Here is a 27,570-nt window from a genome sequence, read left to right as displayed (position 1 = left end):
TTGTTGTGGTGTTTGTTATGTTTGATTTTAGTGTTTGTTAAAGCATGCAGAAATGAAAACAGAGCTGGAGAAAGTAGGCTGCATTTGCAGTACAGAGCAAATTGTTAAAGTAGAAACACTAAAAAACACCAACAAAACTATAATAACACAAAACTGCATAGAAAGGCAAAGTTTAAAAGTGCCCCACTGTTCTGTATTCTTTGCTGGTAAACAGTTGCCAAAGTGTGATTGCAACACGTTTCCTTACAGGTATACACAATCAAAAACTGGTTCTTGCTCTCAGGATTTTAGGTTCAAGATGTTGACATATGCAGTCAAAGGATTCTGGTGAAACAGACGTTTTGGATGAAATGCATTCGATTGAATCCAGGGACTGTTGTGTTCCACCTTTAACGTGACCAGATGATTCATGTGTCTGGGTTATAGACACATTAGCGCCCCCTAGCAGTACCATGCAGGACAGAGCTACATGTAGATCAGCAGCTTTGAAATCTCAAAAATGCATCACCGAATTCATGCATGCCACATGATCCACGCATGCGCTTTTAAGCTTTAACAAACCGGTTATACATTTGAAACAAAGCTGGTGGCAAAAATACACACATGCAAGTCATGAAGTATCTGTACAAATAGAAAGTTTGTCCAGGCAATTGTTCATGTATTAGTATAAATTATTCCGCATTTTTCAAATTACAGTTTATAAGACATGAGTTGAGAGATATTGGTGTGTGGATAGTAAAACACATTTGTGAAGTGCGTTACACACGGATCGCGCTACATGCATTTGTCAGTAATACTGAGATTAATCTCTCTACATACATTTTGAACTAGGTCAGAATTTGTAAACTACCATTTTAATGACCTGGATTTCACTTAAAATTAAACATGCTGTTTGATGAAGGCGACATTTTAGCCTGTTATAAAAGCTACAGGCTATATCTGATGCTGTGTTGTGGTGTCTCTTTTCTGTCAATATCCAGGTCCAGTACAAGAAGGAGATAGGAAAGGGGATCGCAGTGAAGGACACCCCGGAAATGGAGAGGGTCCGGAAGAACCAGCAGAACATCAGCTCCGTGAGATACCACCTTGAAAACTGACCAGGGTCCAGACATGCCTGTCCTACTGGCAGAATGAACGTTGAAGATGATATTTTAATGAAATTATTTAAAATATAATAAAATATAATGACTAGCACTGAGCCCTGTACGTAGCTCCTTGAAAAAAATCAATACCTCATGTTTAGGGGTTCAGATCCCATTCCTGTGTCCCTCTGTGCTTGGGGTTTGCATGTTCACCCTCTGTTGTGTGGCATTCCTTCAAGTACTCTGGTTTCCTCCTGGTACCAAAAGACTTGCACTTTGGTGAACTGGTGTCTTTGAATTGCCTAGAGTGTGTGTGTGTGTGTGTGGGACCAAAATGTCCCCAAAGTTTGTTAAAACCGGAAACTTCCTTACTTGTGGGGACATTTTTTAGGCCCCCATTTGGATAACCTCTATTTTGCAAAAAATTGTGAATGCAATCAAAAAGTAAAAATGCCAAAAATCTTGTATTTTGTTTGGTTACTTATGGTTAAGGTTAGGGCTGGGTAGGTATTAAGGTTTTCATGATTGGGATTAGGGTTTCTTCCATAGAAATGAATGGAAGGTCCCTATTTAGATAGGTATGCCAACGTGTGTGCGTGTGTGTGCGTGCCCTGTGATGCTCCAAGCTTATCTTCTGGGTTACAAATGCCCATGTTATCCTACAGGTGAAGTACAAAAAGCAGGTGGGACATCCCACAGCAGTTGGCGTGACCCTGGAGATGGAAAGAGTCCGACAAAACCAGGAAAACCTCAGCACGGCAAGTCTGCCCTTGCTGACCAACCGGAACACGGCGTTTGTGCTCTCTGTGGTTCAGCAGAACTCATATTATTCCCACTATTACTGAGACCAGCCTTCCTTGAAGCCTCATTCTCACCAACGTCTTATGGCTTTCGGTGTTGGTCCTCTGTGCTTTGTGGGTCCCAGTTGAACCTCCGACCTGAGCCATGTGCCGAGTCCTGTGACCATTTACTCTTGTTGCCTTGTAGGTGAAGTACCAGCAGGGGCTGCAGGAAATGAAGGGGCGGGGCTGCGTTGCCGTGGATACCCCCGAGCTGAGGCGTGTCAGGGAATCACAGAGCAGCGTCTCCATGGTAGCATGCAGAGCCGGTGTAGCACCGGTGGTGGCTGACCAGTGTGGAGTAACGTGACTCACAGACCACTCTGGTTGGGATTGCTCCCCCTCACTTTCCCCACTCCCCCCCACCCCAACTTCAGAGGGTAAAACGCATATCCTTCATATCCAGAAAACTGGAGAATTTATAGGATTGCTCTGCAAACATTTATGCAATAAAACATTTTCTTACCACTGGTCTCATGTGTGGATTTAATTACCTCTCTGACTAAATGCACCTTTAACCCGAGTGTGTGTGATTGGACTGACTGGGGGCATGTATCTGAACGTTAAGCACAAATTACTTTTGATCAGCGTGTTCTGCCACATGGACACAAGTGGGCGAGAGTGTGTAGGAGGACAGCCGTAATGGATGAAAAGGGGGAAAATATTAATCCATTAGACACTTTAAAATATGGGCACTGAGAATGATTCGTCCTGTAGGCAAAGTACCATGAGGATTTTGAGAAGACAAAGGGCCGGGGGATGTGTTCGGCAACGACCGAGCCGAGTCGGCGGGATGGGCGAGTGATGCGTGACGCAGCGTACAAGGGGATTCACCCACATGTGGTGGAGATGGACCGGCGACCCGGCATCGTTGTCGGTGAGTGACCCCCCCTTTCCGGTCCTCCAAAGCCTCGTCTGAATAAGGGTTCATACATGACAAGCCACACATCATGCATTTTTAAACACACTTTTGTGAGCTGAAAATGCATTTATTTCTACTGCCAATGATTAGACATTTTGCTCAGTTTTCAATAATTAAATTGTGTTCTATGTCTGGAATTTTAAGTAACATTAGTTAGAATTACAGATTGTAAAAGTTCATTGATTTACTACTGTGATCTGCCTGTCTGGCAGAGAACCAGCCACTGCACAGCGGACTGCATGCCTGGCTATATTGGTTATAGAGAATCAATCAACAAACACCCTTCTGACCAATCAGATCTGAGAATTCGGCAGTGGTGGGATATAAGTATTTTATGGAATTTTCAGGTTATTGCGATGTCCTTGATTCCACATTTTATTTCCAGTGGTGTCTCAGGTACAGGACCTTTATTGCGTGCTAAGCAGATAATAACAATACAGGTGCTCTGTAAGTGACTTGTCTTTTTGCGGGAAGGTAAGCACCACCTAAGTGGTCACAGGTGGCTTGATTCTCGCTGCCTCCCTTTCTGACTGATTCTGACTTTGTCTCGGTTTGGTGAAAGACCTAAAAGTGTGGCGGACAGATCCAGGATCCATCTTTGACTTTGATCCCGTGGAGGATAACATTCAGTCTAAAAGTCTGCAGAAGCTCACGGGTACTGCTTTACCTTGCTTGATTTTTTTTTTCATTTTATTTTGCTTTATGTTTGCCTCTTCCTACCTTTGCTTTCCTTCTGTTCTCTAAGCCTGTGACACTTTCCCCCTCTTCTTTCATCGCCGCTCTTCTCCTTCGCTCTCGGCTTCTTGTGGCCACTTGGCAGAACGCGCTGTCCACTACGGCCGCCAGCAGTCCCAGCACTCCCAGTCCCGGCCAGCGAGTTCGCTGGGCTCGGAGCTGGGGGATAAGAGTCTGTCTGTCTGCAGCAGTGGCTCTGCTTTGCTCCCCCAGGACAGAGGTAGTTCACACAGAGGGTTGCACTGCAAAACCACTGCATGGTCTCATGCACGCCTTTGTTAAAAATCACCGCTTGGCCACCCTGTTTGTTCCACCCAGTGGCCGGTTTGTTGTTTCTGGAGCCACTCTCAAAAAGCCCCTTTGAGTTCCCCCTTGTGTAGTGACTGTTTTTGGCCAACAGGAGGCCCCAAAAGCTCGGACGTAAGCACCACTGCTGCAGCTACCTACTGGGATACCAGGCAATAGTGGGAAATGAGATGCAACCAACAGGAAGAAACCAGCCGCATGGTGCTTCTGACACTCAGCAACACCATTCCAGAAATTATGCCCTGGATTGCGGATTTTATAAATCAAATAAATACTTCAATTTATAAATACTTCAGTTATAAATACTTTATAAATAAATTTTGATGCATGTAATGAAAAGTATTCTTGTTTTATACTGGCAGGGAAGAAAGGGGTTTTTATCATTTTTACTTATTTTCTGTGCTAGAAAATCTTATATACATAATTAATTACAATAAGGTTATGATAGTATAGTATAGTATAGTATAGTATAGTATAGTATAGGTTATAATAAAACAAATAAAAATCCCGGTCTTTTCCAGCCAGTTATCATTTGTGTTCTGTGTGCTTGAGATGTAATAATAACCACGTATGGTACCCAGAAATGCTTGTCACATGTAACTAGCCTCTTTTAACTAGTGCTCACTGTCCGTCTCTCACAGCTGCTGTGTCATAACGACTGTAAAGAGCCAGGTTTGGGTGTGATCAGTTTCTAACAGTGATGTTTCCTCAGCAGAGACAGCCCACAATTTGTCTTTCAGTCCAAATCGATTATCCGACAATCAACATGTTTCTGTGTTTTCCATAGGCTGTTATAAGAGTTTTCTGGATTTGAGTGCTGTGACATCAAGTCAGCCATTGTTGCCTTTGTGCTCCAACCCCAGGCACCATAATAGAACAGCTATTAAATCATTCACGTGACGTTTGTCCTGTGGATTCTACCCTTTGTTTTCCCCCAGCACCCGTGCAGCCTGGAGCGTACCATGACAGTGGACATCAGAAGGGGTATGGGTACATGCACCAAACCAGCACATTCTCCGCCAGGTCCATACAGTCAACCCCACACTCTGCAACAATGGTAAGTCCCTCATACAGACCCTGTTAATCGAGTTATAGGTCATAAGGACAATAAGGACAATAACCTCCCTGCCAAACACTGTGTCTGTATCTCAAGCAGAGAGTCTACAGGGCGCTCTATGATTATGCGGCACAGGACCACGATGAGGTATCCTTCCGCGATGGTGACATCATCATCAACGCCCAATCCATTGACGAGGGTTGGATGTATGGGACGGTGCAGAGGACAGGAAAATCTGGGATGCTTCCAGCAAACTACGTTGAGTGTTTCAACTAGAGGCGGGTGGCCCCAGCTTTAGCCAGCCCTGATTCTCAAAATCGGGGTGCAGGCCTTTGCAAAACCAAAACCTCTCCACAATGAGGGAACACAGAATCTCAGTCACAGAAATAACTCAATTCGTATGTAGCCAGGCTTGTTTCTGGGGATTGGTTAAATCTGCAGAGGAGTGTCCATATGGAGAATTAAGACAATTAATTATCCAGAAGATTCACCTGGTCTCTTTAAAACAATTGGTTCCCTTCAGTAACAGGTTTGGCTACTCACACCACAGTGTATATCATTGAATCGCTAAAGTTCTAATGTTCTCAGAGTTAATGAAATCAAATGGCACCTGCACTAAGGACACCTGTGGCAGAGATTATCTGTTGTTCATTACAGAAAAGAACAAAAAAAAAAAAACCCTGAAAAGGGAGCGAAAGTAGCAATGCTTAAATTCTGTCCTGTTTAGGTCCAGTTTCTACCATGATTTTGGTCTCTTTAATTTGTAATTAATAGCAATTAATTTGTACTTAGTACACAATGGCTTAGCAGACCTCATCTTTCACACTAAATGTAGACGTGTTACCACAACTTCCTCTTGCTTGGAGCATATTCTAATTTTTTTATTTTCAGACAAAGGACAGCACTTGGGAGTTCATGTGTCTTTTCATATCAGTTACCATGGATATTCACATCATTGCATCATATCAGCCTTATTTTGAGTGGTCTGGCAGGATATTTACAAATAGGACAATCAGCTTGGGAAATTTGCCTTAAACAGTGATTTAATCATTTATGAAATAAAAATATGCTTGCATTTGATGCAATAGAACACCAACGTCCATCTGTAATACTGGACAGAAAAGCCTGGCCATTGGCCAGGTGCTTTGCATATAAACTTGCATGATGTAACACAAATTTCATCCTGAGGGACTTTGAGTGTGGATGTATTTCAGCCATGTGCTCTCATTGCTTATACAGATACTGTGTAAAAAACTTAATATATACTGTATATCTATAGGAGCTATTATAATCACTGTTTGGGTTCCTGCCCAACGTTGTTACTGTTCTACCACAATAACCTTATTATTTTCTAGAAATTACTTATTCATTTAAGAGAAGTAATATTTTTAGTATTTTATTATAAGACAATCCTAAAATCTTTTTTGTCTTGAGTCTTCTTTAGTCTTTTAATACCTTTAGTCTTTAAATGCTTTATTTTCACAGTTTGTTTTTCAGGTTTTACACCTTTTGTTGAGATTTACAGAAGAAACACAAAATATGTATCATTACCTCCTGTGTGTCACGTGGGAAAATAAAGAGCTTTGTCGGCCATAGAGTCTTTTTTGAGTGATGAGTTGATATATTATATTCACTTCTTTACAGGGGAGCCCATTGTAATTTTGTTGAGTTTTACCTCTTTATTTGATATGCTGCCTTTGATAAAATTCTATTTGACAGGGATGCGTATGAATTTTAACTAGTACCATTTTCTGTAATCTATCCATGTTCCATAACCATTCATCTAATACTGGGTTGTGTGTCTAGGACAGGAAGCACAGGGAACTCCATGTTCATCACGTTTTGCAGATTTCCTCCCAGAGTCCCTAAAATTCCCATATTGTGTGACCATGTGTGTTCCCAGATGAACTGGCATCTCATCCAGCATGCACCACTGCCTTGTACCCTGTGCTGCCTGCGATAGGCTCCAAGCCTGCCTGAGATGCTGTACTCAAGGTAATGATGGCCAATATGATGCTTCATGAACTATTTGATGTATTTTCTGGCCCCACTAGATGGTGCCATCTGTTCAAAAAAGGACTCAAACCTGCCCCAAAGTAAACCAACAGCACCATCTAGTGGGGATAGAAAATACAGCAAATGGTTCACGAATCGTCGTTTTGACCATCAGTAGTGGAAGGAGCAGAATGATGGATGGATAATTATTGAAATTGGGGGTTTGGCTGCTTTTCTCCTTCCATCTCCAAAGCCCTGCAAACAAAGAGAAGGCAGGCATCTTCAATGATTGGATGGGGCACCAGAGCAACATTAGCTGTGGTAGAGCAGCTGGAGATGGAGAACTGGAGGGGAGAAGTGCAGGATGAGGGATGAGAGATACAAGAGAACACCAGGGCTGTCTTTGGTTTTCTCCTTCTTTTTTAGACATGTCTCAAACTATATGAAATGCAGAACAATTGCAGCAGCTCAGAAACACCTTTAACTGAAACAGCTAGCAAATGTACATTTTTTTAAATGTAGTGTATTTCTGTTCATCAAAAGTTACTATACATTAGAGAATGTGTTTGAAGATTTGTAATTAATATAACTGTAATTAAAGCTGGCAGTGTGAGAAATAATGCTAGGGATTTGGGAATCTAATTTTGCTTGTTCAATCCCGAGTAATAGACATATCCAGCTATATATATGGGCAAAGTAAATAACTTTAAGTTTAAATTGTCTGCTAAGCAATAAATGACAAGTTACACTTGAAGGCTGGGCTTGATTATGCATGAATAAACAGATCAATCCTTAATAAATAAAAAAAAAAGTAAAAAAATGCATAAAGAAAAACCATAATAACTGCTTACAACAAAACAGCAGATATTATTCAAACCACTCAATGCAGCTGGATAAATCATTGTTTATATTTTATAAATTGTTTTTGTAATTAGCAGGACTAGCCTAGGGTCACAGCAAACATAAAGGCCCCGCCCCACTAAAAATTTAATTATTAATTGGTAATATCTGACTGTCCATACTGATGTGAGCCTAGTGTCCCCAGATAAGTTAATCCACATGTGAGGACTGTCAGATTGTTGAATGAAACCATAAACACAACCCGCAGAGGACGAAAAAGAGGCCACTTCTCACTGCCCCTACACCTGGTCGGCAGAAGTTAACCTCGGCAAAGATCTGTTTGTCTCCTTCTACTGTTCTACTATCAAGGCAACACAGAATATCACGGGGTCCCAACTGCCATGTGACGTCATGATTTCAAATTGGCACGCGGCAGGGAGAGCATGGGGAACTGGCAGGTGCCTCTCGTCTGCTCCCTCATCAGTGGTGTTATAATGTGCCTCCCTGTCTTGAGCTCCCCAGTCCAGTCATTGATGTTGCTGCCTGCATGTGCTCCCCCGTCTGCCCTGTGTCCTTTGTTCTTGCCTGATTCTCTCTTCCCTATTTGGATCCCTTGTGGTCCTATTTCCTTTTGCCTTGCTTGTTGTTTTGTTTAATAAAGTCCCTTTTTGTTTTCCCCTTGTCTGCCTATGCCTGCCTGTGACGTAATAACGCCTAAGGTATCTTTATCACTTCCCACTGAAGTCTCTCAGTAAGAACACAGTCTATAAGAGACACTCTTTCAAGTTCCTAATTCTTATTACTCTCCAAAATACTCACACAGAGGTATGATAAAAATCAGATCTCTTTTTGTCATGTAATACGGCTGAAAAATTGATGCATGCTTTTATTGCTAGTTGCCAGTTTTTAGCTATTCTGCTCCAAAACCGAGGAACACACTGCCAGAAGACATCAAAGAAGCGGAGTGACTTAACATACTTGAAAGAATTCTATTTAGATTGACTTTTTAATTTGCTCATATTATTTTACTATATTTTACTTTATTTTCGTGTTCTCATGTATCATTGCTGTATCAGTTCCGTTTTGTTTTTTTTCTTCCATTGTTATTTTTTTCTTTTTAGCTTACCTTTACTGTTATTTCTATAATATATGGTATTTTTAATTTTTTTTTTACTAGTTTGTACTTCTTTGATCTTTTCATTCCTTTTAATACATAAAACATAAATGTGTTAATCTCAGTATAGCCCGAGACCTGACTGAGATTGAGTCTGTAGATGGCGACAAAGACTCTCGTTTTCTCGTTACTGTGAAGATATACACTCACCTAAAGGATTATTAGGAACACCTGTTCAATTTCTCATTAATGCAATTATCTAATCACCAATCACATGGCAGTTGCTTCAATGCATTTAGGGGTGTGGTCCTGGTCAAGACAATCTCCTGAACTCCAAACTGAATGTCAGAATGGGAAAGAAAGGTGATTTAAGCAATTTTGAGCGTGGCATGGTTGTTGGTGCCAGACGGGCCGGTCTGAGTATTTCACAATCTGCTCAGTTACTGGGATTTTAACGCACAACCATTTCTAGGGTTTACAAAGAATTGTGTGCAAAGGGAAAAACATCCAGTATGCGGCAGTCCTGTGGGCGAAAATGCCTTGTTGATGCTAGAGGTCATAGGAGAATGGGCCGACTGATTCAAGCTGATAGAAGAGCAACTTTGACTGAAATAACCACTCGTTACAACCGAGGTATGCAGCAAAGCATTTGTGAAGCCACAACACGCACAACCTTGAGGCGGATGGGCTACAACAGCAGAAGACCCCACCGGGTACCACTCATCTCCACTACAAATAGGAAAAAGAGGCTATAATTTGCACGAGCTCACCAAAATTGGACAGTTGAAGACTGGAAAAATGTTGCCTGGTCTGATGAGTCTCGATTTCTGTTGAGACATTCAAATGGTGGAGTCAGAATTTGGCGTAAATAGACTGAGAACATGGATCCATCATGCCTTGTTACCACTGTGCAGGCTGGTGGTGGTGGTGTAATGGTGTGGGGGATGTTTTCTTGGCACACTTTAGGCCCCTTAGTGCCAATTGGGCATCGTTTAAATGCCACAGCCTACCTGAGCATTGTTTCTGATCATGTCCATCCCTTTATGACCACCATGTACCCATCCTCTGATGGCTACTTCCAGCAGGATAATGCACCATGTCACAAAGCTCGAATCATTTCAAATTGGTTTCTTGAACATGACAATGAGTTTACTGTACTAAAATGGCCCCCACAGTCACCAGATCTCAACCCAATAGAGCATCTTTGGGATGTGGTGGAACGGGAGCTCTTAGTCTGTTTGGGTTAGAGAATGTCTACTCTTTCACGGTACAGCTTGAATGGGAGTCATTTGTTTGGACTGGAGAATGCGTTTTTATATTGTAAAAGTGGGTCGCCGAGCCATGTTGCGTACAAGGATCAGGCAGAGACGGTTCTGGGTTTGACCACTAAGAGTCGTTTATTGCTCTTGTACCACTTGTACTGACAATGCACTCAGACTGCCCACCATGCCTATTAGGAGTAGGAGCGCGCGCGCGCACACACACACACACCTATGCAATACATCAATAAACATTCCACACTATATGTGACATAAGACACAGCACATTTACCTACAATATAAGCGACTACGGAGAACTATTTACAGGGCTGTCATCAGTCCAATCTGCCGCGCTGGCCGCCGGTACCTCCACGCTACAACATGTTAAGCATGATTTTATATATCGAGTATGCTATTTGCACATCTTTCCCCAATGCACCACCTTTTTGTTATATGTTTTTTTGTAGTTTATTATATTGCCTTTTGTTTGCACTGTTGTCTTTTTTGCACTTCTGTTTGTCCTTTTGTCCCCCCACGCGCCTGTCACCTATCCTGCAACTGTGACATAATAATTTTACTGTCTTACTGTGTGAGAACAAAAACTTGAAAATTGTTTTCTTGTTGAAATGTGCCATTTTAAAACATGTACTTTCTTAATCAGCATGTACTGTATATTCTTCGTTGTGGGGCATTTTTATTTTTTTTTGCATTGCAAGTAAACTGAATTTGGCTAAATTACATAACGACACTGTCACCAAGAACCGAACCGTACCACGAACTGACGGTTTTCCACTGTAAATTATGTGAGCCATATCCGATCTGTATTCCCGCTGACATGGCCATGCTTAGAAGAAATGGGTTGTATTAAGTTATATGCGTATTTGTGCGTAGCGGCCATTTGACCAGGGAATGTCGGAGACGTCCGTCGCACAGATGCGTAAGGTTCTGTATTTCTTTTCAACGTTAAAGAAGGTTTCATATAAACTAAATGTATAGCGAGTGCTCAGGACTATGAAAAGCTGTACAGTGGTACCTCAGTTCTCACTCTCATTAGAACTCGAATTTCTTCAAAGTCGAACCAACCAGTTCGAAAAAAAATTACCTAGAACTCAATCTGAATCTCAGAAGTCAAACCGTGAACGCTGCTGAACGTTTTCTTGCTGCTGTTGTCACTCGCATTCCGGTAAAATGGCTGCCACCTCGTTTTCATTTATGCGTACCTTGGACAATGACGTCAACTTAATACGACCCATTGTCAATCAGATTTTTTGTAAATTCCTAATTTTACGGTAGCTTGGTAGGCCATCCTACGCCTGATGTTAACCAAGGACTTGCTCAGCCTCTGTTGCGTGGTATTAATATGTCATGCCGATGGCATCCATTTGTTTAGGGTTAGCTGCATTTTTGTGTATGTGTGTGTTCCGGTCCATAGTGATGGTCAATAGTTCAGTTGTATCAGGGGTAGGAGTGGGAAAAATGTTATTTTATGATTAATCACAATCCTGTTTTTGAAGATTCAATACCGATTTACAAAATCCCAAGATCGATCTAGTTAATTTATGCTTTTTCGCTGCGACTTGGAAAAATATTTTACTTGTATCATCCTCTTATGGTATAGGGGTCACTACTTTCTAACGTCCTGGTGCAATGTCGGTCGTGGGCTGTGCTCGAATTCAGGGGCTGCATCCTTTTAAAGTTGCATACGGTCTTCAAAGCTGTTGTGATAATTGTATGTTTGATAGTTCTCTGCTAATTTAACCCCTGTGTACAAGGGACTTAAAGGAAACACTGCTACTTTACTAAGGGTAAAAAAGCGGTCGCGCGCCGTTTGCAAATGCAGCATTTTAAAAATGCAGACGTAAAAATAAAACTACACTACCATGTTCGGGCACTACCAGCGACCCGGCACTGTTCCGGCAAATAAATGACCATAAAACAATTGTAAGCTATTTTGCCTTAAGTTTATAGTAAATTGTTGCGGATAAAAAGCACGTGGCATCATCTGGGAACTGCCTCCACACCGAATCATATGCCCATTGCAACCATAAGACGAAAAAAGTTCAGTTTGTTTAGAAACTGTCCTTAGTCTTCTGGAATGAGGTATTTGACCAAAGTTTCCATAGTTAGTTACTTGTGGCTTGATTTTTAAACGTGTATGCCGAGTCAAGGTACGTACACAAGGGTTAAAGAAACGTTTGTTTTGATTTCAGGATGGGGGAAACAAATGTAAACCCTGCACTGGTAAACTGCAAAATTTGGAATAATGCGAAGGAATAACTGTAGCTCTTCTTGGGGGGAGAGAAAATTAAAGAATTAATTCAGGTTGTGGTCGGTGGAATTATGCAGGACTGCCAGTCACAGTCATATATAACCTGATTGGATATTAAGCGACCAATGGAAAGTTAGACCTGTACCTGCTTGCTAGTGTGCAACTGACAAATTACTGGTGTCAAAGCTTTGTGGGTAATCATCCAATCATTACGATGAGTACCTGCATCTGTGCTGCCGGTCCAGCAGTAATGATAAATAAACTAAAAAAAAAGCCCAAACAATTTGGATTCACACCCTTTCATGGTTTGTATTTTATTACGGTTTTAAAACAGCCGTTTCAAAGCTCAGCAATATGGAGGAGGAGCAGAGTACCAAACATTCAGGTAGTCCTGGCCCCGTACTACCTGCCTGGTGGGGGTGCGGCAGCAGGAACTATATTCCCTTTAGCAGTTAGACAGAACTTCAGCAGTGAGACAAGCAGCCCCAACACAGCCGAAGGCGACTCCGTGGGGGTCGAGGCTGGTGGACGGAGGAGAAAGACTGACCATTCCTGATGAAAAGCACATGCAAGATGCCACCTGCCAAGCACCAGACTGTCGTCTTCAACATCGATTTTGTCCTGTTTTCCTGTTTCACACATGAACTTACAGCCAAGTGCTAAATGTAGCGATTTATGTTTTATTACTTTTGGGGCTGGGGGAGGGGTACTGGAAGCAACTCAGGAAGCAAAAAAAAAAAAAAATATATATATATATATATATATATATGCATTCTGTAAAAGCCCTGAGAGCACGGAAATAAAATAATATATATATATATATATATATATATATATATATTTATATATATATATGAATCACTGAACAAACCAGATTAACATGCACCACTAGTCTACGACTCACCAACAGATGAAAACAATCAATTTCACAGTCTTACATGTATTAATAAATTGGTGAAAACATTTATTTCTCAAACTAATTACAAAAAAACCAACCATCTAGAGACATTGGCCTACATAAATGTCTACATAAAGCTTTAGAATCAAATAATCATTACTAGTAGCAGTCCCAGAAACTGACCTGGGAGAACATCTGATACATTTGATTTTTATTTTCCTCTCTGCAGCATAAATGTGGTAATACATGGCTTCTCCTTAGAGAACCTCTCCTCCACAGTCTGGGTTCTCAATAAATACATTAAAAACAGTCAGTGTATATTTTTTATGGAAATCCATGCCTGACATACACACGGGCACACACGCAAACAAACAGGAAAAGGAAAATGCAATGGGAAAGCCAGTTCACATCATTTCGTCCCATTTAGCTGCATATATTTTTAGCAAGCCCTTATTTCTTTAATATAAAAAGCCCCGCCCATTAGACTACAGACTTTTCATTGGTAGATGACGTGGACACTCAGCCATTCAAGAACCAGCTTTCCCACCACCTCTAAAACCAACACCTCTCTAACTCATTTTCTCAGCGGTGTTCTAAACGCTATAAACTTGCACACATTTCACTTGCATCGCTTGCTTTTTACAGTTATACGATTGTTCCCCCCCCCCCCCCGTTTCTGTGGTAGTAATGATTTGTTTTTGGTTAAAGCCAGGTCTGCAATAGTCTAATCAGAGATATTGCTGAAATGAACTCAAAAATGACACCACAAAATGTCCCATCATTCTTTGCCGCTACACTGGTTTTTTTTGTGCTCCTTGAGGTTTGTCTCATATGTTTCTGAGGTTCCTTTTAATGAGGGTAAGTATACCAAACTGTTGAAAAATATATCCAAAGTCACCCCCATGGCATTTTTTATTTCTAAGGCAATGAGGCTCCATGGTATCACTACTGCTTCGGCAGCCCACGGGATAAACTGTTCAAGTACAAAAGAAGAAAAACCCATTAGTGTTCCACCAGAAACCAAAACGTGCTGGGAACCTCCTGCTGCAGAAAGTCAGAGGTAAGGCTTTACTTTGACGTAAAATATTTGGAAGACGTCTTCAAGCAAGGAGATACAGGGAAGGGGTTCTTGAAGATGGCATAGGGCACCGAGTGGCAACGGCTCACTCAAGGTGTCAACGGTTTCCTAACCCTGACAGGCCGAGGTGGACAACGAAGCATGTGGGCCGGCCATCCAGGGGGCCTTTGTCATCAGATCTGCGACTGAATGCAGAGGGAAGATCATTAAGTATGGTGACGGACACGTGTAAATTAAAGTGAGGCAAATATTGCCTAGATGTCTCCAGCATGTGAGTAGTCAGATGAGACACAGATGAATTCCCAAAAAAAAAAATAAAAAGGAAAAAAAATATTTAAAATGTCAGGCTCAGCTGATGTTTATCTTTATCCTCGTTCCTCCTACAGAATGTCCATGATGGAATAGGAACGCAAAAGAACAAAAACCCAAACCCTTCAGCAAAGTGTTGCTTTCCAGTTGTGTGTGTGTGACTTCACTCTCCCAGGCATCTGACAAGCCACCCTGTCTAAATTTGTTTTTTTTTTTTTAAAACAGCTGATACAATACTTAAGTACAGCTGTGGTTTAAATATACATCTCAGTTAATCAAAACAGACAAGTACAGTAAATCATTTATTGAATGCTTTGTAATTCTATATAGATCAAAAATATTCATCTTAAAATACTATTTAAAAAAATTATATTATCCACTAAATATAATTGTGATACAAAGATTTAGCAAAAAAAAAGTAGTAAGGCACTCAGAAACAAGATGCTGCTTGCTCTCTCTTCTTTACAGTTGCATTAGAGTGATATTTGTCATATGGCATTGCTGATCACTGCGACAGAATTCCTGTGCAAAGATTGAGTTGGCTCCTTTTACGGGAACCACGTGTTACTCCACGCCCACTAGGGGGAGCTCGCTGGCAGACAGGATGAGCTCCAGTGACGGCTTTGTGTGGATCCCCAGTAAGCCCTTGATGTAGCCATCCGAGGCGTCCTCCATGCTGCCTGACTCGGGAGGGGGCCTCGGTGACGGATTGGCGGACGGCTCTGTGCCGGGAGGGCCCGCAGTGTACAGTTCCTCCTTCGCCTTGCTTGAGGTCTCGCCCTCGTTCTCGGAGGCAGGACTGGCACTGCAGGCCGGCGACTCGCTCTCACTGCCCGAGTGACTGCCGGAAGCCTCTTTGTCTGCGGTAGTGCCTTCGTGTGGCTGATGGGCCTCCACATGCTCATCCTCGGCGTCCCGTGGCTTCTGGTGGATGCGCTGGTGCCGCACCAGGCTGTGCTTGAGTGTAAACGTGCGCTCACACGTCTGGCACTTGTAGGGTCTTTCACCTGTCCAGGTAAACAAACGCATCACAGAGCAGCCAGATAAACCATTGACATGAATGCTAACTACAATATGCACCATGTGCTGGTGCATTGTGGGATTCAGTGTCGGCATCACTACAAATCTGATTTTCACATGGGGCCAGGGCCAATAGACTAATTGTTTTTTAGCATTTTTGGTTGATTAATTTTGCAGGGGCCACAGGTGGTCATCATGTGCAGAAACATTCTGTGCTAATGATTTTCTCCCTCTGACTGACTGCTTACCTGTGTGAGAACGCATGTGGCGTGTTAAATCCTGCAGGGACCAGAAACGCTTGTGGCACACGATGCAGATCTTCTTCCTTTTGTCAGTTTTGCCCACTGTTCCTGTCCCCTGCTCCCCGTCGCTGTTTTTCGGTTCTGCCGCTCCGCCATCCTCGTCACTCTTGGGCTCCTTCTCCTTCTCTTCTTCCTCAGAGCTGCTGTCCTCCCCGCTGCCGACGCCCTCGCTCTCTGTCGTGGGCCTCTTGTCTCCCTGGTCCTCCTCCTCATCGGTCTGCTTCACCTCCATGGACGTGAGGGGACAGGCAGCAGCCTCGATGGCGCGCCGTCCCACTTCCCTTCCCCCTTCCCCCTGGCAACCTTCATGTAGGTGCGCCTTCTCATGACGGGCCAAGGTGGCAGCGTAGCGGAAGCTCTTCCTGCAGCTCTTGCAAGTGTGCATGGGCTCCTCCGTCGCGGCCCTGCTCTCTGGCCCCAAGGTCTCCTCTGCGGGCAACTCCTGCTGGTCACTCTCTGAGAACTTGAAGTCAATGAGCTTACTGGCAAAGTTCAAATCCAGGCTTTTGTTGCTTTGTGAGTCATCATCATGGATGTGTTTGCTTTCCACAAGCTCCTCCCCTCCTGGGCTATCTGACTCCCTCTTCTGGTTCATCTGTGGAATTTCAGTAGATGGCTCCAGCTCTTCAGGTACAGACTGCGGTTCAGCTTCATCCTTCACAGCCTCAGTGGTGCTAAGGTCCAGAGTGTCCCCGGGCAGAAGATCTGACTCTGACATGCTTTCTGAAAGGCAGACACGGATTGAGTCTCCTAAAATATAAAATAAAATCCTCTAACACTACTTCATTCTTATACTACGCTTCATGTTAAACATGCTCAGGTGTTGATATTTTTCTAACTTCCTAATTTCTAAACCAGAAAAACTCAAAAAAGCCACAGTCACCGTCTTCTGCAAGCCCAAAGGTACAATTCAGACAACTGTACATACTGATGCATCAATAAAATGAACCTGGCTTGCTGCTGGATCACAACAAGGCTTACCAGGAAGCACATCACTCATCAGTTATTACCAGAGGTGGAGATTTGAGGTCCAGAGAGTACAAATCCAGACCAAGATTTTGTTTCAACCAACCAGTTGAGTATAAAGGGTCACAGTCACAGAGTACTCAACTGGTTGGTTGAAACAAAATCTTGGTCTGGATTTGTACTCTCTGGACCTGATATCTCTACTTCTGGTTATTACACAACAAGCCACAGTGCCACAGACAAGTGTGCATTGCCACTATGGATTACCTGCGCTCTCATGAGAGCCCTCGTCCATGTCTTTGGCCTTGGGCATGGCACCATTGCGTCGTAGGGCACGACTAGCCACACCGTGCTTGCGCAGGAGGTGTCTCTCACAGTTGGACTTGGTGGAAAAGAAGGCATCACATTTTGGGCAAGGATACGGCTTCTGACCTATAACCCAGAAGAAGTGGCATGTCTTACTAAGTAACTGTACAAGCGGAGGCATGTGGATGTTATGGGGTGATGAGCCCATTCACTCAATTCACCACTTTCTTCCCAACCCCAGTACAGGATAAATTTCTAACCCAACACAAAGTTGTACAAGTAAAACACCTTCTGTTTACAAGTATGCTATGGCAGAAAGGCACATTTCTACATATGGTTGACCTAGGATTTCGGCACTAGCCACAGGTCCACAATAATTTCTAAAATAATAAACAATAAAATAATTCATGGCAATAAAAACTGACATCATAAATCAAAGTGTACTAGACTAAACCACAAAAGAAATGAACTCTCTCTGCTTCACTTTGCAGGGCTAGCCAGTTAAGAGGTGATTATTTTCGGGCAGCTCTCTGCTTAGGTACTTCGTGAGCTCTGACAGTCTTAGCAATGCCAGTATCTATAATGCCTTAGCAATGAGAATGTCATGGCCATTGAGCATTGCATGTTGACAGGGGTATGGAAAGACTCAAGCACTATGTAAAAAGCATTTTTGTACTGTGCTTATCAAGTTGCATATAGCTGTACAGGGTAGGTGCTTTACCTGTATGTGTAAGCATGTGTCTTTGTAAAGAACTGGCCCAGGGGAAGACTCGAGGGCAGAAAGGACAGGTCATCTTCTGCACGGAGTTGGAATATGCATTTTTCTTCCCTTTGGACTGCTGCGGGTGCTGCTGTTTCGTGTCTTGCCCCTCTTTCTCATCTTCACTGTTAGCAGGATGCTCTACCTCCTCTTTTGCCAGCAAACCCGAGCTCGACTGCAAGTACGGACTGAACTTGTTAGCATCAGTAGTGGCCAGGATCTTCTCCACGCTAGCAAATTCCCCACTAGACTCCAAGTCAATCCCACTGCCTGTACAAGGATTAGCAAAGTTATTTCTGGGCGTCTCTTTGCTTCGGCTGCGTCTGTTCTTGGCTTTCTTACTTGATGGGTCAAGGTGAGACTCTACTTTATTGGGGTTGTCTGCACCTGCTTGTGGTTGTTCCTCAGTTTGATCTGTGCTTGACTGGGGACCTGTGGGGTTAGTGGTCTTGTTGAAACTGCTAGGAGTTGAAGTACTGTCTCTCTTCAGCAAGTCGGATGCAGCAGAAACAGAGGAGATAATCTGAGCTATGGAGGCCAGTGGGGGCAGCTCCTTGAGGGGAGCCGAAGTTGGCTTAGGCAGTAGGGGCTTTAGCCTTGAAGACCGGGCAACATTTGCTTGGGTGCCATTGACAGAGGGTGTGAGCTGACAAGGATTTGATTGACAAGGCTTCTCCTCAACAGGCATGTCTGTATCATCCTTAGTCTGAAGGATCGTGGGGTCAGGGACGTCTGAGCCACCAGAAGTTGTGGTTTCTCTTTTAATCTCTTTTGTGGCTGGGCTGCAAGACATAGTACAGGTATCTTCTTGATTCAGATTCCTATCTGAGTTTTTGGGAATAGATAAGTCAATGGGTTGCATAAAGTTGTCATAGGAGGACATCTCGGTGGTATGAAGGACCTCTGGCTTAATTCCAGGAATGGAATGGATGCTTACAGATCCAACAACTCCACAGCCTTTACTGGAAAAGTCAAGTGGTTCTTCTGGGTCACTTGTGTAAAGTTCCTCCACCTTGACAGGGTGGGGAGAACTGCTTGGAAGAAGCCCATTTTGGGGGACTGCATTAGGCCGTGAGGCAACAGCTGGCAGCAAAGTAGTTATGTGCTCCTCTATCTCCCGCTCCTGCACCTCAGGGTGCTGCTTTAGCAAGTGGTGTATGCAGTTTCTCATAGCAAGGAAGGCTGCTCCACACTTCTGACACTCAAAGAGTTTGCGTTGGCAGCCGTTGTGAGTGCGCAGATGGATCTGCAGGGCACGGTAGCTCCTCAAGTCCTCCCCGCAGAATCGGCAGATGGTTCCATTAGACCCGGCAGAGTCCAGTGGGTTAAGCACACTGCCTGCACTGGTCGACACATACTCAATGTTCTTCTCAATGTCCTTGCGTGTGTTCTTCAAGTGCTTCTTGCGCAGATGCCGCTCACAGTTGGCTTTGACGGTGAATGGGTAGTGGCAGATGCGGCAGACATACGGCCGCTCACCACTGTGCGTGCGCAGGTGCCGTATCAATGTGGCTTTGTCCGGGGCCACATAGTCACAGATGTTGCACTGATAGGGTGAGATGCCAAGGTGGCAGCGCATGTGCGCCTGCAAGACTCCGGGAAAGGCAAAGACCTGGTTGCAATAACGACAAGGATATGAAGCTTTGTGCCCTGTTGCCTTTTTCATGTTGGCACTACCCATTTCCCTGTCCTCATCTTCCTCCTGCTTGATCTGGCGCTTATCGGCATCCATAGGCGTCAGGGCATTGCCCATGCACTCAGCTTCCATCTGCAGTTTCTCCAAGGAAATCTGACTGTCAGAAGCAGACGTAGATGAAGATGACGACTCCTCTGGAGTCTTGAGTAACTGACTGGTTGGTGGCGGTAAGCTGGGACTGATGGAGCCCGGCAAACCCTGCTGGGTACCCATAAGGGGGGGCGGGGTGGAGGCTGCCATATTGGAACGGGGAATCACCAGGGGCTTTGGCTTGAGCTGAGGCATCTGTCTGTAGCCAGAGCTTGCAGCATTACAGGGAGCCTTTGAGAGAGGCGGCAAGGTAATCTGGGTGGATGCAGAGGATGCAATCTTGAGGATCTGCTGGATGTCTGCCAGCTCCATTCCACTCTCGCCACAGACGGGGTTGACCACAAAGCCACTGTCAGGTTGGAGAATGAAACCCTTCTGGAAAGGCTGTAAAGATAAAATACTAAAGGTAGCACTCGGAGTCAAATTCTGCACTGAGGTGGGGTCCAGTGGAGGCAGGCTTAGACCGCCAAGGCAACCGGCTTCCTGAGGTAGGTTGGAGTTTGTTGGCTCCACATGGATGACTCTGATACTGTCCAGTTCTGCCTGCCTGGCCTCTTCCTCAGAGGGAACAGGCTTCACCTGAGAAATGTGCTGCAAGCCCAGTGACTCCATGAAACTGGCCTTCTGGCTTTCTGCAGGGATGTCCTGGCTGGCCGGGCGCAATTCCTCAGCCTCCACCTCAGGGCTGTGCGTGGCCACGTGGAGGTTGAGAGCCAACTGCAGGGGGAAGGCCTTGTTGCAGTTCTCGCATACGAACCGGTGAAATTTGCTGGAGGTCCGACGAAGGTTAGTTTCACACCAAACCTACATGAGAAACAACAGTGAGAGGACAGAATATCAAGACTAGGAAAAGGTATCAGTCTGCAGTGTTCTGCTGCAGACTGAAGGTCCAGGCTTCAATCTCTGTAGAATGGGAATGCTCACCTGCGCAATTTGAGGGAACTTGTGGCAGGAGAAGTCAATGAAGGCCAGATCATTGAAACCCAACGGGATGGAGGGGTTGTTCTGTATGAAAGGGCGACCGGCAGGATCTTTGGGCAGCAGCTTGTGGATGCCAGCATTATGGCGTAGCAGACCACGATGTGTACGGAAAGAAATGCAGCAGACATCACACCTGGGGGGAGGGGGGGGAGAGCAGCATTAGTGCCATGATAAGTTACCAAAGATGGGTTTCTTCCAGGCACTCCAGCATCTTTGAACTGCCCATCAGGTGTGAAAGGACTTGTGATGGACTGGTATCATACCCAGGATGTTCTCCTGCCATGTGTTCTGTGCCGCCTGGGAAAAGCTACAGGCTAACTTTGACTGTATTGGGTAAATGGATGGGAAATGGATGGATGGATGTATCGATCGACAGATTGTTGTCTAAATGTTATAGATATCTAAATGTAATACACAAGATTTGAAGCTTAAATACATTTACTAAAAACAGATCCCCATGAATAAAATAGTACAGAAAAACATGCAGATCTATCCATAATCCTGAACTGTGAATGTTTTGAGCTCAGCACATGGAGCTAAGATTAGCTACTTCTAGCAATCTCCAGGTGCTTCTTGAGGGCTGAGTGTGACAGCTGCTTATTGCCGGTGATGATACCCTGCATTCGTTTTACCATCCCACATGGCACTTGGAAGGTGGGGAAGATGTGTAAGGGCACTCTTCAATATAACAGAGTCTAAGGAAGCCAGACAGTCCAAGGTGTTGACCTGCTGGGGTTGGGGGGTAAAACTGGTTTGAGGAGGCCCCCCTAGACCACTCATAGACACTGATTCAACATCAGAACACGGGTCACAGAACAAGCACCATTTCCAGAGAGCACAAATCTGGCATGAAAGAACTGTTCTGGGGATCAGACAGGTGGGCATTTAGGTGTGTGTTCATATCATAAATCCTTTATTTACTATTTGCACAAGTACAAGTACAGGCACACGGGAAAGCTTCTGTTTGCCTACCCCATCTCAAGGGCCCATGCACATGTGACTATTTTGCTGAGGCCGGGGCTCAAACCAGTGATCGTCTCATCATGGGCACTTAGCCCACTAAGCCACTCTCTGCCCCCACTCACCATAACACATCCGGAAGGTAAATGTTCATGGACTGATGTGCATTTGCCTACATACATTTCATGACTAATGAAGTATCACAGGACAGCGATAATGCAGGGGACCAAAGGATCCACAACACGCGACCCCACAACACTCGGCCAGATTGGAAGGTTTTGCTTGTGACTCTGGCTCCCTATCCCTCTGGTCCACCCCAACCCCCCAGGATTAAAACAGGCAAGCTTAATCCTATTCAGAGTACTTCAGCCCTAGATTACCCTCCTCCACTGGAATGGGACTGGCAATCTTACAAATGTGGCTGGTTTCAGTCCTTCAAGTAATACCCACTAAATGGACATCACTAATTTAAAAGCCCTTCCTAAATAAGACTTAAAATATGGCATAGGCCCTGTCAGTGTTTTTCACTTGAATACTTTTTGCTATCAGGCTTTCAATGGTCAAAGTATGCAGCAATTAACTCAGTGTTTGAGACCTTGATTTGTCTACAGAAGGGCCTCTTTGGCTGAGGGCTCCCATCCAGAAATCCGGCAGCCAAACTCTGTCAGACACGTCTCTCTGGCATTTTGTTATAACCCAGCCATCTCTGTACCCCTCCCCCATACCTACTAAGCCCTGCACCAGTGTTCGCTGATCCAAGCCCGATGTAAGTAGGTGGCTATTGACACATGTCACACAGCGAATCAAGCTTTCCAAATACTACATTTTTTTCAAGGAGCAGTATCTGCTAACAACACAAACAGCTAACAGTACACAGTCGAGGAGGCTAACAACACAAACAGCTAACAGTACGCAGTCGAGGAGGCTAACAACACAAACAGCTAACAGTACGCAGCCGAGGAGGCTAACAACACAAACAGCTAACAGTACGCAGCCGAGGAGGCTAACAACACAAACAGCTAACAGTACGCAGCCGAGGAGGCTAACAACACAAACAGCTAACAGTACGCAGCCGAGGAGGCTAACAACACAAACAGCTAACAGTACGCAGCCGAGGAGGCTAACAACACAAACAGCTAACAGTACGCAGCCGAGGAGGCGAACAACACAAACAGCTAACAGTACGCAGCCGAGGAGGCGAACAACACAAACAGCTAACAGTACGCAGCCGAGGAGGCGAACAACACAAACAGCTAACAGTACGCAGCCGAGGAGGCGAACAACACAAACAGCTAACAGTACGCAGCCGAGGAGGCGAACAACACAAACAGCTAACAGTACGCAGCCGAGGAGGCGAACAACACAAACAGCTAACAGTACGCAGCCGAGGAGGCGAACAACACAAACAGCTAACAGTACGCAGCCGAGGAGGCGAACAACACAAACAGCTAACAGTACGCAGCCGAGGAGGCTAACAACACAAACAGCTAACAGTACGCAGCCGAGGAGGCTAACAACACAAACAGCTAACAGTACGCAGCCGAGGAGGCTAACAACACAAACAGCTAACAGTACGCAGCCGAGGAGGCTAACAACACAAACAGCTAACAGTACGCAGCCGAGGAGGCTAACAACACAAACAGCTAACAGTACGCAGCCGAGGAGGCTAACAACACAAACAGCTAACAGTACGCAGCCGAGGAGGCTAACAACACAAACAGCTAACAGTACGCAGCCGAGGAGGCAAACAACACAAACAGCTAACAGTACGCAGCCGAGGAGGCTAACAACACAAACAGCTAATAGTACAAACCAGAAGACAAGAGCGATCTGCCTGAAAAAGCCTGTCATAGCATGATTGCAATACTGGGCCGGAAATTGTGGGAACTGAATTAATTAAGCATTACCCACAACTGATTAAATGCTTAGGGAGCCTTCACTGCAAATGGATTTGTTTGGTGGAAAGAGGGAGGAGCAGCTTGGGCATGTTGGACAAGAGAGAAAGGCGACAGAGAGGATTGCACCATGTAACTCACACCTTACCCAACTACTTCAGAATCTGTAATGTGATATTTTATGGTTCAGTTTTAAGATCTTCTAATAATTAGCATCATTAAACAAACATCAATCTACAAACTTCAATGCTCAATGCACACTGCGCTTTGCACGACAAACATCTCATGCGTGACCACTTGCCACTTTTTGTTTTTGTATATGTTGTATATTTTGTCTGCACTTTTATTTTTACATTGTCTGCACTTTTTTACTCTGTTGTTTTTCTCTTTATCTTTTTCGCACAGTCCTTGGATCGGTCAGGGTTCATTTCACTACATGTTGTACTTGATATAACTATGTATGTGACGAATAAAGAATCTTGAATCTAAACATGCAAAGTTTCATACGCAATGCCTCTATGAAATATTTGTTCTTCAATTAATAAAGCACATCCCTAGTCAGTGCGTTTTCGTCAGTGCGTTTTCGTCAGTGCGTTTTCGTCAGTGCGTTTTCGTCAGTGCGCTCTATACAATGCTGGCACATGCGGGCTACCTGAGCGTGGTGTCTGGGTGCAGCTCCATGTGGGCCTCCAGGTTGTACTTGCAGTTGAAGGTCTTGAAACAGATGGGGCAGGGAAGGAGCTCATCATCAGCCCTGATTGGGTCCTGCTTGTCCAACAGAACCTCCTCCAGAACCTGGGGGCATGGGGGGGTTCACAATCCATCATGGCGCCTCCAGGAACCCCTGGATTTAGCGCAAAGGAGTAACGGGGCTGAACGCATATGGGACGAGTGGGACACCTTCTTGTTGACTGGCTCCTCACTCCGGTCCCCGTCGGCCTCCAGGCTGGACTTCCTTTTGGTGGGCAGACGCCTGCGTTTGGGGGGTGAGGGTGGGCTGGATGGAGCCGCTCCACTGGGGTCCTTGTCGTGGATTTTCATATGCCTGAAGAAAGATCACAAATAGGCACGAGCAGGTAAGCACACTGACTGGAGGAAAATGTAAAACTGGCCAATAACGCCTAAGATTCAAAGATTTTTCTGTCCTGAAATGTCGTGTTTAAATATGTTTTCATTAAAATATTTCTTACTCTTTTTGGCAACACATGCCTTACTGTCGTTTCTTTAAAAAAACTGCACTTAAGTTACCCATTGAATGTCAAGGATTTTGCAATGATTCGACCAAAACTACAGATCAATTACACCTGCCATGGAAATAAAAGTAAGATCCTCATTCATCAGGTCAGGAGGAACCCCGATATATCAAACACCACTGAAGATAATGAATTGAAAATATCTATTTGGTATCAAAGTAAAATATTTTGACTTATTAAAATCTTACCTTGGCCAATTTTCAATTTTTACCTGCAGGTACCTAGTGCAAATACTTGAATTAAATTCACTTCCAGCTCTAGACTTCTTTTGATGCTAACTGACAGAGGTATAATAGTGACCATTTTAGAGCAAACAAATACAACAGTGACACTGTCAAACAATACGCCTCTGGTTACAGCCATGATAGAATGATGTCAGATATGATGACGGGCTTCTTCTCGAAGCAGAATCATAACTATAGCATGACATCCAGCCCATGATGTACCCAAATGCCTGCTGCTTCTGCTCACAGAGGAATGACTTCATTCAAAGTAATTGCTGGTAGCTGTGAAGTTTAAGCTGTCGGGAGGACTGACACAAAGGGGAGCCTCGCTCGGCCGCTAGTGATCCCTAAGAGGAATCCCTGTGTTTACCGACCAATAGGAATCCAGAAGAAAACAGTAGGGAATTAGCAGGTGAATATATCTGCAGCTGCTGTAATTATTGGGCTGTCTGAGCATGCCCATTAGAGGGGCCTAAAAGACGAGGCCGCAAAAAGGTGACATATTACAGTAATGATGCCATTATGTTTTTAATTTGTAGGATGGGGTAAAGGTGAAGACCATGTCGAAAAATGAGTCACAGACGGTATTTGGTGTCAGACACCAATCCTCAAAGCTTGTCAGAGGGCTACACACACAGTCGTGTAATCATATCTTTTTGGGGACCGCTCATTCATTTTTACGGGAAAAATGCTAATGCTAACTATGACAACGTTAACCCCTACCCAGCCCTAACCATAACCATAAGTAACCAAACAAAATATAAAATAAAAATGTTGCATTTTTAGTTTTTTCATTGCAGTCACAGATTTTTATAAAATAGAGTTTTCCCATATGGGGATCAGGAAACTGGTCCCCATAAGGTTAAAAAAAAACAAAACGGGTATTCATCATGTTGTGGGGACATTTGGTCCCCACAAGGTAAGTTACAGTATACCTGGACCACACACACGCACACACAGGTTCGTAATTATATCTTTGCGGGGATCATCTATTCATTTGCATGGGGAAAACCCTAATCCCAAAAATAACAACCTTAACCACTACCCAGGTCAAACCTTAACCATAACCAAACAAAATACAAGATTTGCTTGCAGTCACGGCTTTTTTATAAAACTGAATTTCTTCTTATGGGGGCAGAAGAAAATATCCTCACGTCATCAAAATATCAGGCTTTTAATCACATTGTGGGGGTATTTAAACACCATCTCTTCTCTCAGTCCACCTTCTTTAGAAGCAGAAAGCGTAAACAGCAGCTCAGACACTGTTCAGATGTTTGATTTGGGCTTAGCTATCCAGTAGCTATCCTCAGCTTGAATGGGAGATAGAATGAGAAGCCATCCTTTAACAAGGATGTTAAAGAGAAAAGCAGAATGTAGGTGGGTCAGGTATGCCTGGAAATATACAAATCATAGGACCCACAACGCCCAGATTTGCATTTCTCCTTTGATCAAAATCACTCTTTCCAGGGTTAGATTCCAATAACAGATGGGTCTCTGGTAGTTCAGAATGGGATCAGTCTATATGCCGAGCATTACAATGATGGCAATAATCCATTAAGACGACACACCACACTAAGCTCTGACACCATTACATTATTAAAAGACATTTATTTAGCAGGGACTTTTATCCAAAGTGATGTACAACTGAAAGCTGGGTCAAACGACCCTTGGAACAACTAGGGGTTAAGGGCCTTGTTCAGAGGCCTAATGGGAACTTACTCTACTGACCCTGGAATTTAAACTGGCAACCTTCCGATTGCAAGCACAGCGTCCGAACCACCCCAAGCCTCCCGCTGCCCCATAACTTACTCTAAGGTTATAGAAGAGCTAACCTGAGACGAAGGGCTTTTGGGATGCCTTGCAGGATGCCAGTCCTCGCACGCGTGTGTGGAAAACGGCACGGAGAAAAACGTCAGCCAGCTCAGCGCTCCAGTTCTCAGCTTTCAACCTCCAGTCAGCCAACTATTAATAGCAGGCATCGGACTGGGCGACTGTACGAGGACCCGAAGGCCTATTCTCCCAGCCTGCCTTTGGCAAATGAGCCACATTCCTGCTCTGTCCTGCTAGATCGCCGCCGTTATGTCAGCACATTTCCACGTGGTACACGAGACGAAGACGATAAGCCATTTTTGGGTATAGACACACTGACATATCTATAATTCATACTTATTCAAGGTTCCCGATTGTTATGCTTCTGACACTTTTGTTCATTTGTTCCGGCTCATGGGAACAGAAGCACGTCAGCTAAATGATGACAGCAAAACCAGGCAGAACGATGAGGGGGGAATAGTGTTCTACTGACTGTTTTGTTTATAGATGTTAATTGATTTTATATAAGTTTTTCCAAGTTTCACCAAAATGCTTTGTCATTTAATTCAATTTTCAATTTGAGGTGGCTTTAAAAAGGTATACCA

General features: G+C 44.2%; 2 protein-coding genes across 13 annotated transcripts in view; one reads left to right on the top strand and one right to left on the bottom strand.

The window, feature by feature from the left end:
- Positions 1 to 6,536, top strand: part of LOC111837842 (uncharacterized) — a 64,527-nt gene extending 57,991 nt beyond the window's left edge. For 5 of the 8 annotated variants that reach the window (XM_023800224.2, XM_023800226.2, XM_023800228.2 and 2 more), the window contains 8 exons: positions 981 to 1,073; positions 1,748 to 1,840; positions 2,070 to 2,174; positions 2,639 to 2,798; positions 3,406 to 3,498; positions 3,664 to 3,798; positions 4,823 to 4,941; positions 5,038 to 6,536. In XM_023800224.2, the coding sequence (XP_023655992.2) occupies positions 981 to 1,073; positions 1,748 to 1,840; positions 2,070 to 2,174; positions 2,639 to 2,798; positions 3,406 to 3,498; positions 3,664 to 3,798; positions 4,823 to 4,941; positions 5,038 to 5,217 (978 nt within the window). In that variant the 3' untranslated portion in view covers positions 5,218 to 6,536. The remainder of the gene's footprint in view (positions 1 to 980; positions 1,074 to 1,747; positions 1,841 to 2,069; positions 2,175 to 2,638; positions 2,799 to 3,405; positions 3,499 to 3,663; positions 3,799 to 4,822; positions 4,942 to 5,037) is intronic. The other 3 variants (XM_023800225.2, XM_023800231.2, XM_023800230.2) reach the window with 3 other exon arrangements.
- Positions 6,537 to 10,261: 3,725 nt separating this feature from the next.
- rreb1a (ras responsive element binding protein 1a) overlaps positions 10,262 to 27,570 on the bottom strand; it is a 62,793-nt gene continuing 45,484 nt past the window's right edge. For all 5 annotated transcript variants that reach the window (XM_023800218.2, XM_023800219.2, XM_023800220.2 and 2 more), the window contains exons 6-12: positions 24,580 to 24,724; positions 24,332 to 24,474; positions 20,768 to 20,957; positions 18,019 to 20,647; positions 17,259 to 17,423; positions 15,972 to 16,748; positions 10,262 to 15,710 (exon numbers count right to left, since the gene is read on the bottom strand). In XM_023800218.2, the coding sequence (XP_023655986.2) occupies positions 15,268 to 15,710; positions 15,972 to 16,748; positions 17,259 to 17,423; positions 18,019 to 20,647; positions 20,768 to 20,957; positions 24,332 to 24,474; positions 24,580 to 24,724 (4,492 nt within the window). In that variant the 3' untranslated portion in view covers positions 10,262 to 15,267. The remainder of the gene's footprint in view (positions 15,711 to 15,971; positions 16,749 to 17,258; positions 17,424 to 18,018; positions 20,648 to 20,767; positions 20,958 to 24,331; positions 24,475 to 24,579; positions 24,725 to 27,570) is intronic.

The sequence above is a fragment of the Paramormyrops kingsleyae genome, chromosome 1 (genome assembly GCF_048594095.1).
Source record: "Paramormyrops kingsleyae isolate MSU_618 chromosome 1, PKINGS_0.4, whole genome shotgun sequence".
Classification (NCBI taxonomy): Eukaryota; Metazoa; Chordata; class Actinopteri; order Osteoglossiformes; family Mormyridae; genus Paramormyrops; species Paramormyrops kingsleyae.
The sequence above is the reverse complement of the archived record's forward strand: the minus strand, read 5'-3'. Positions and strand labels throughout refer to the sequence as shown.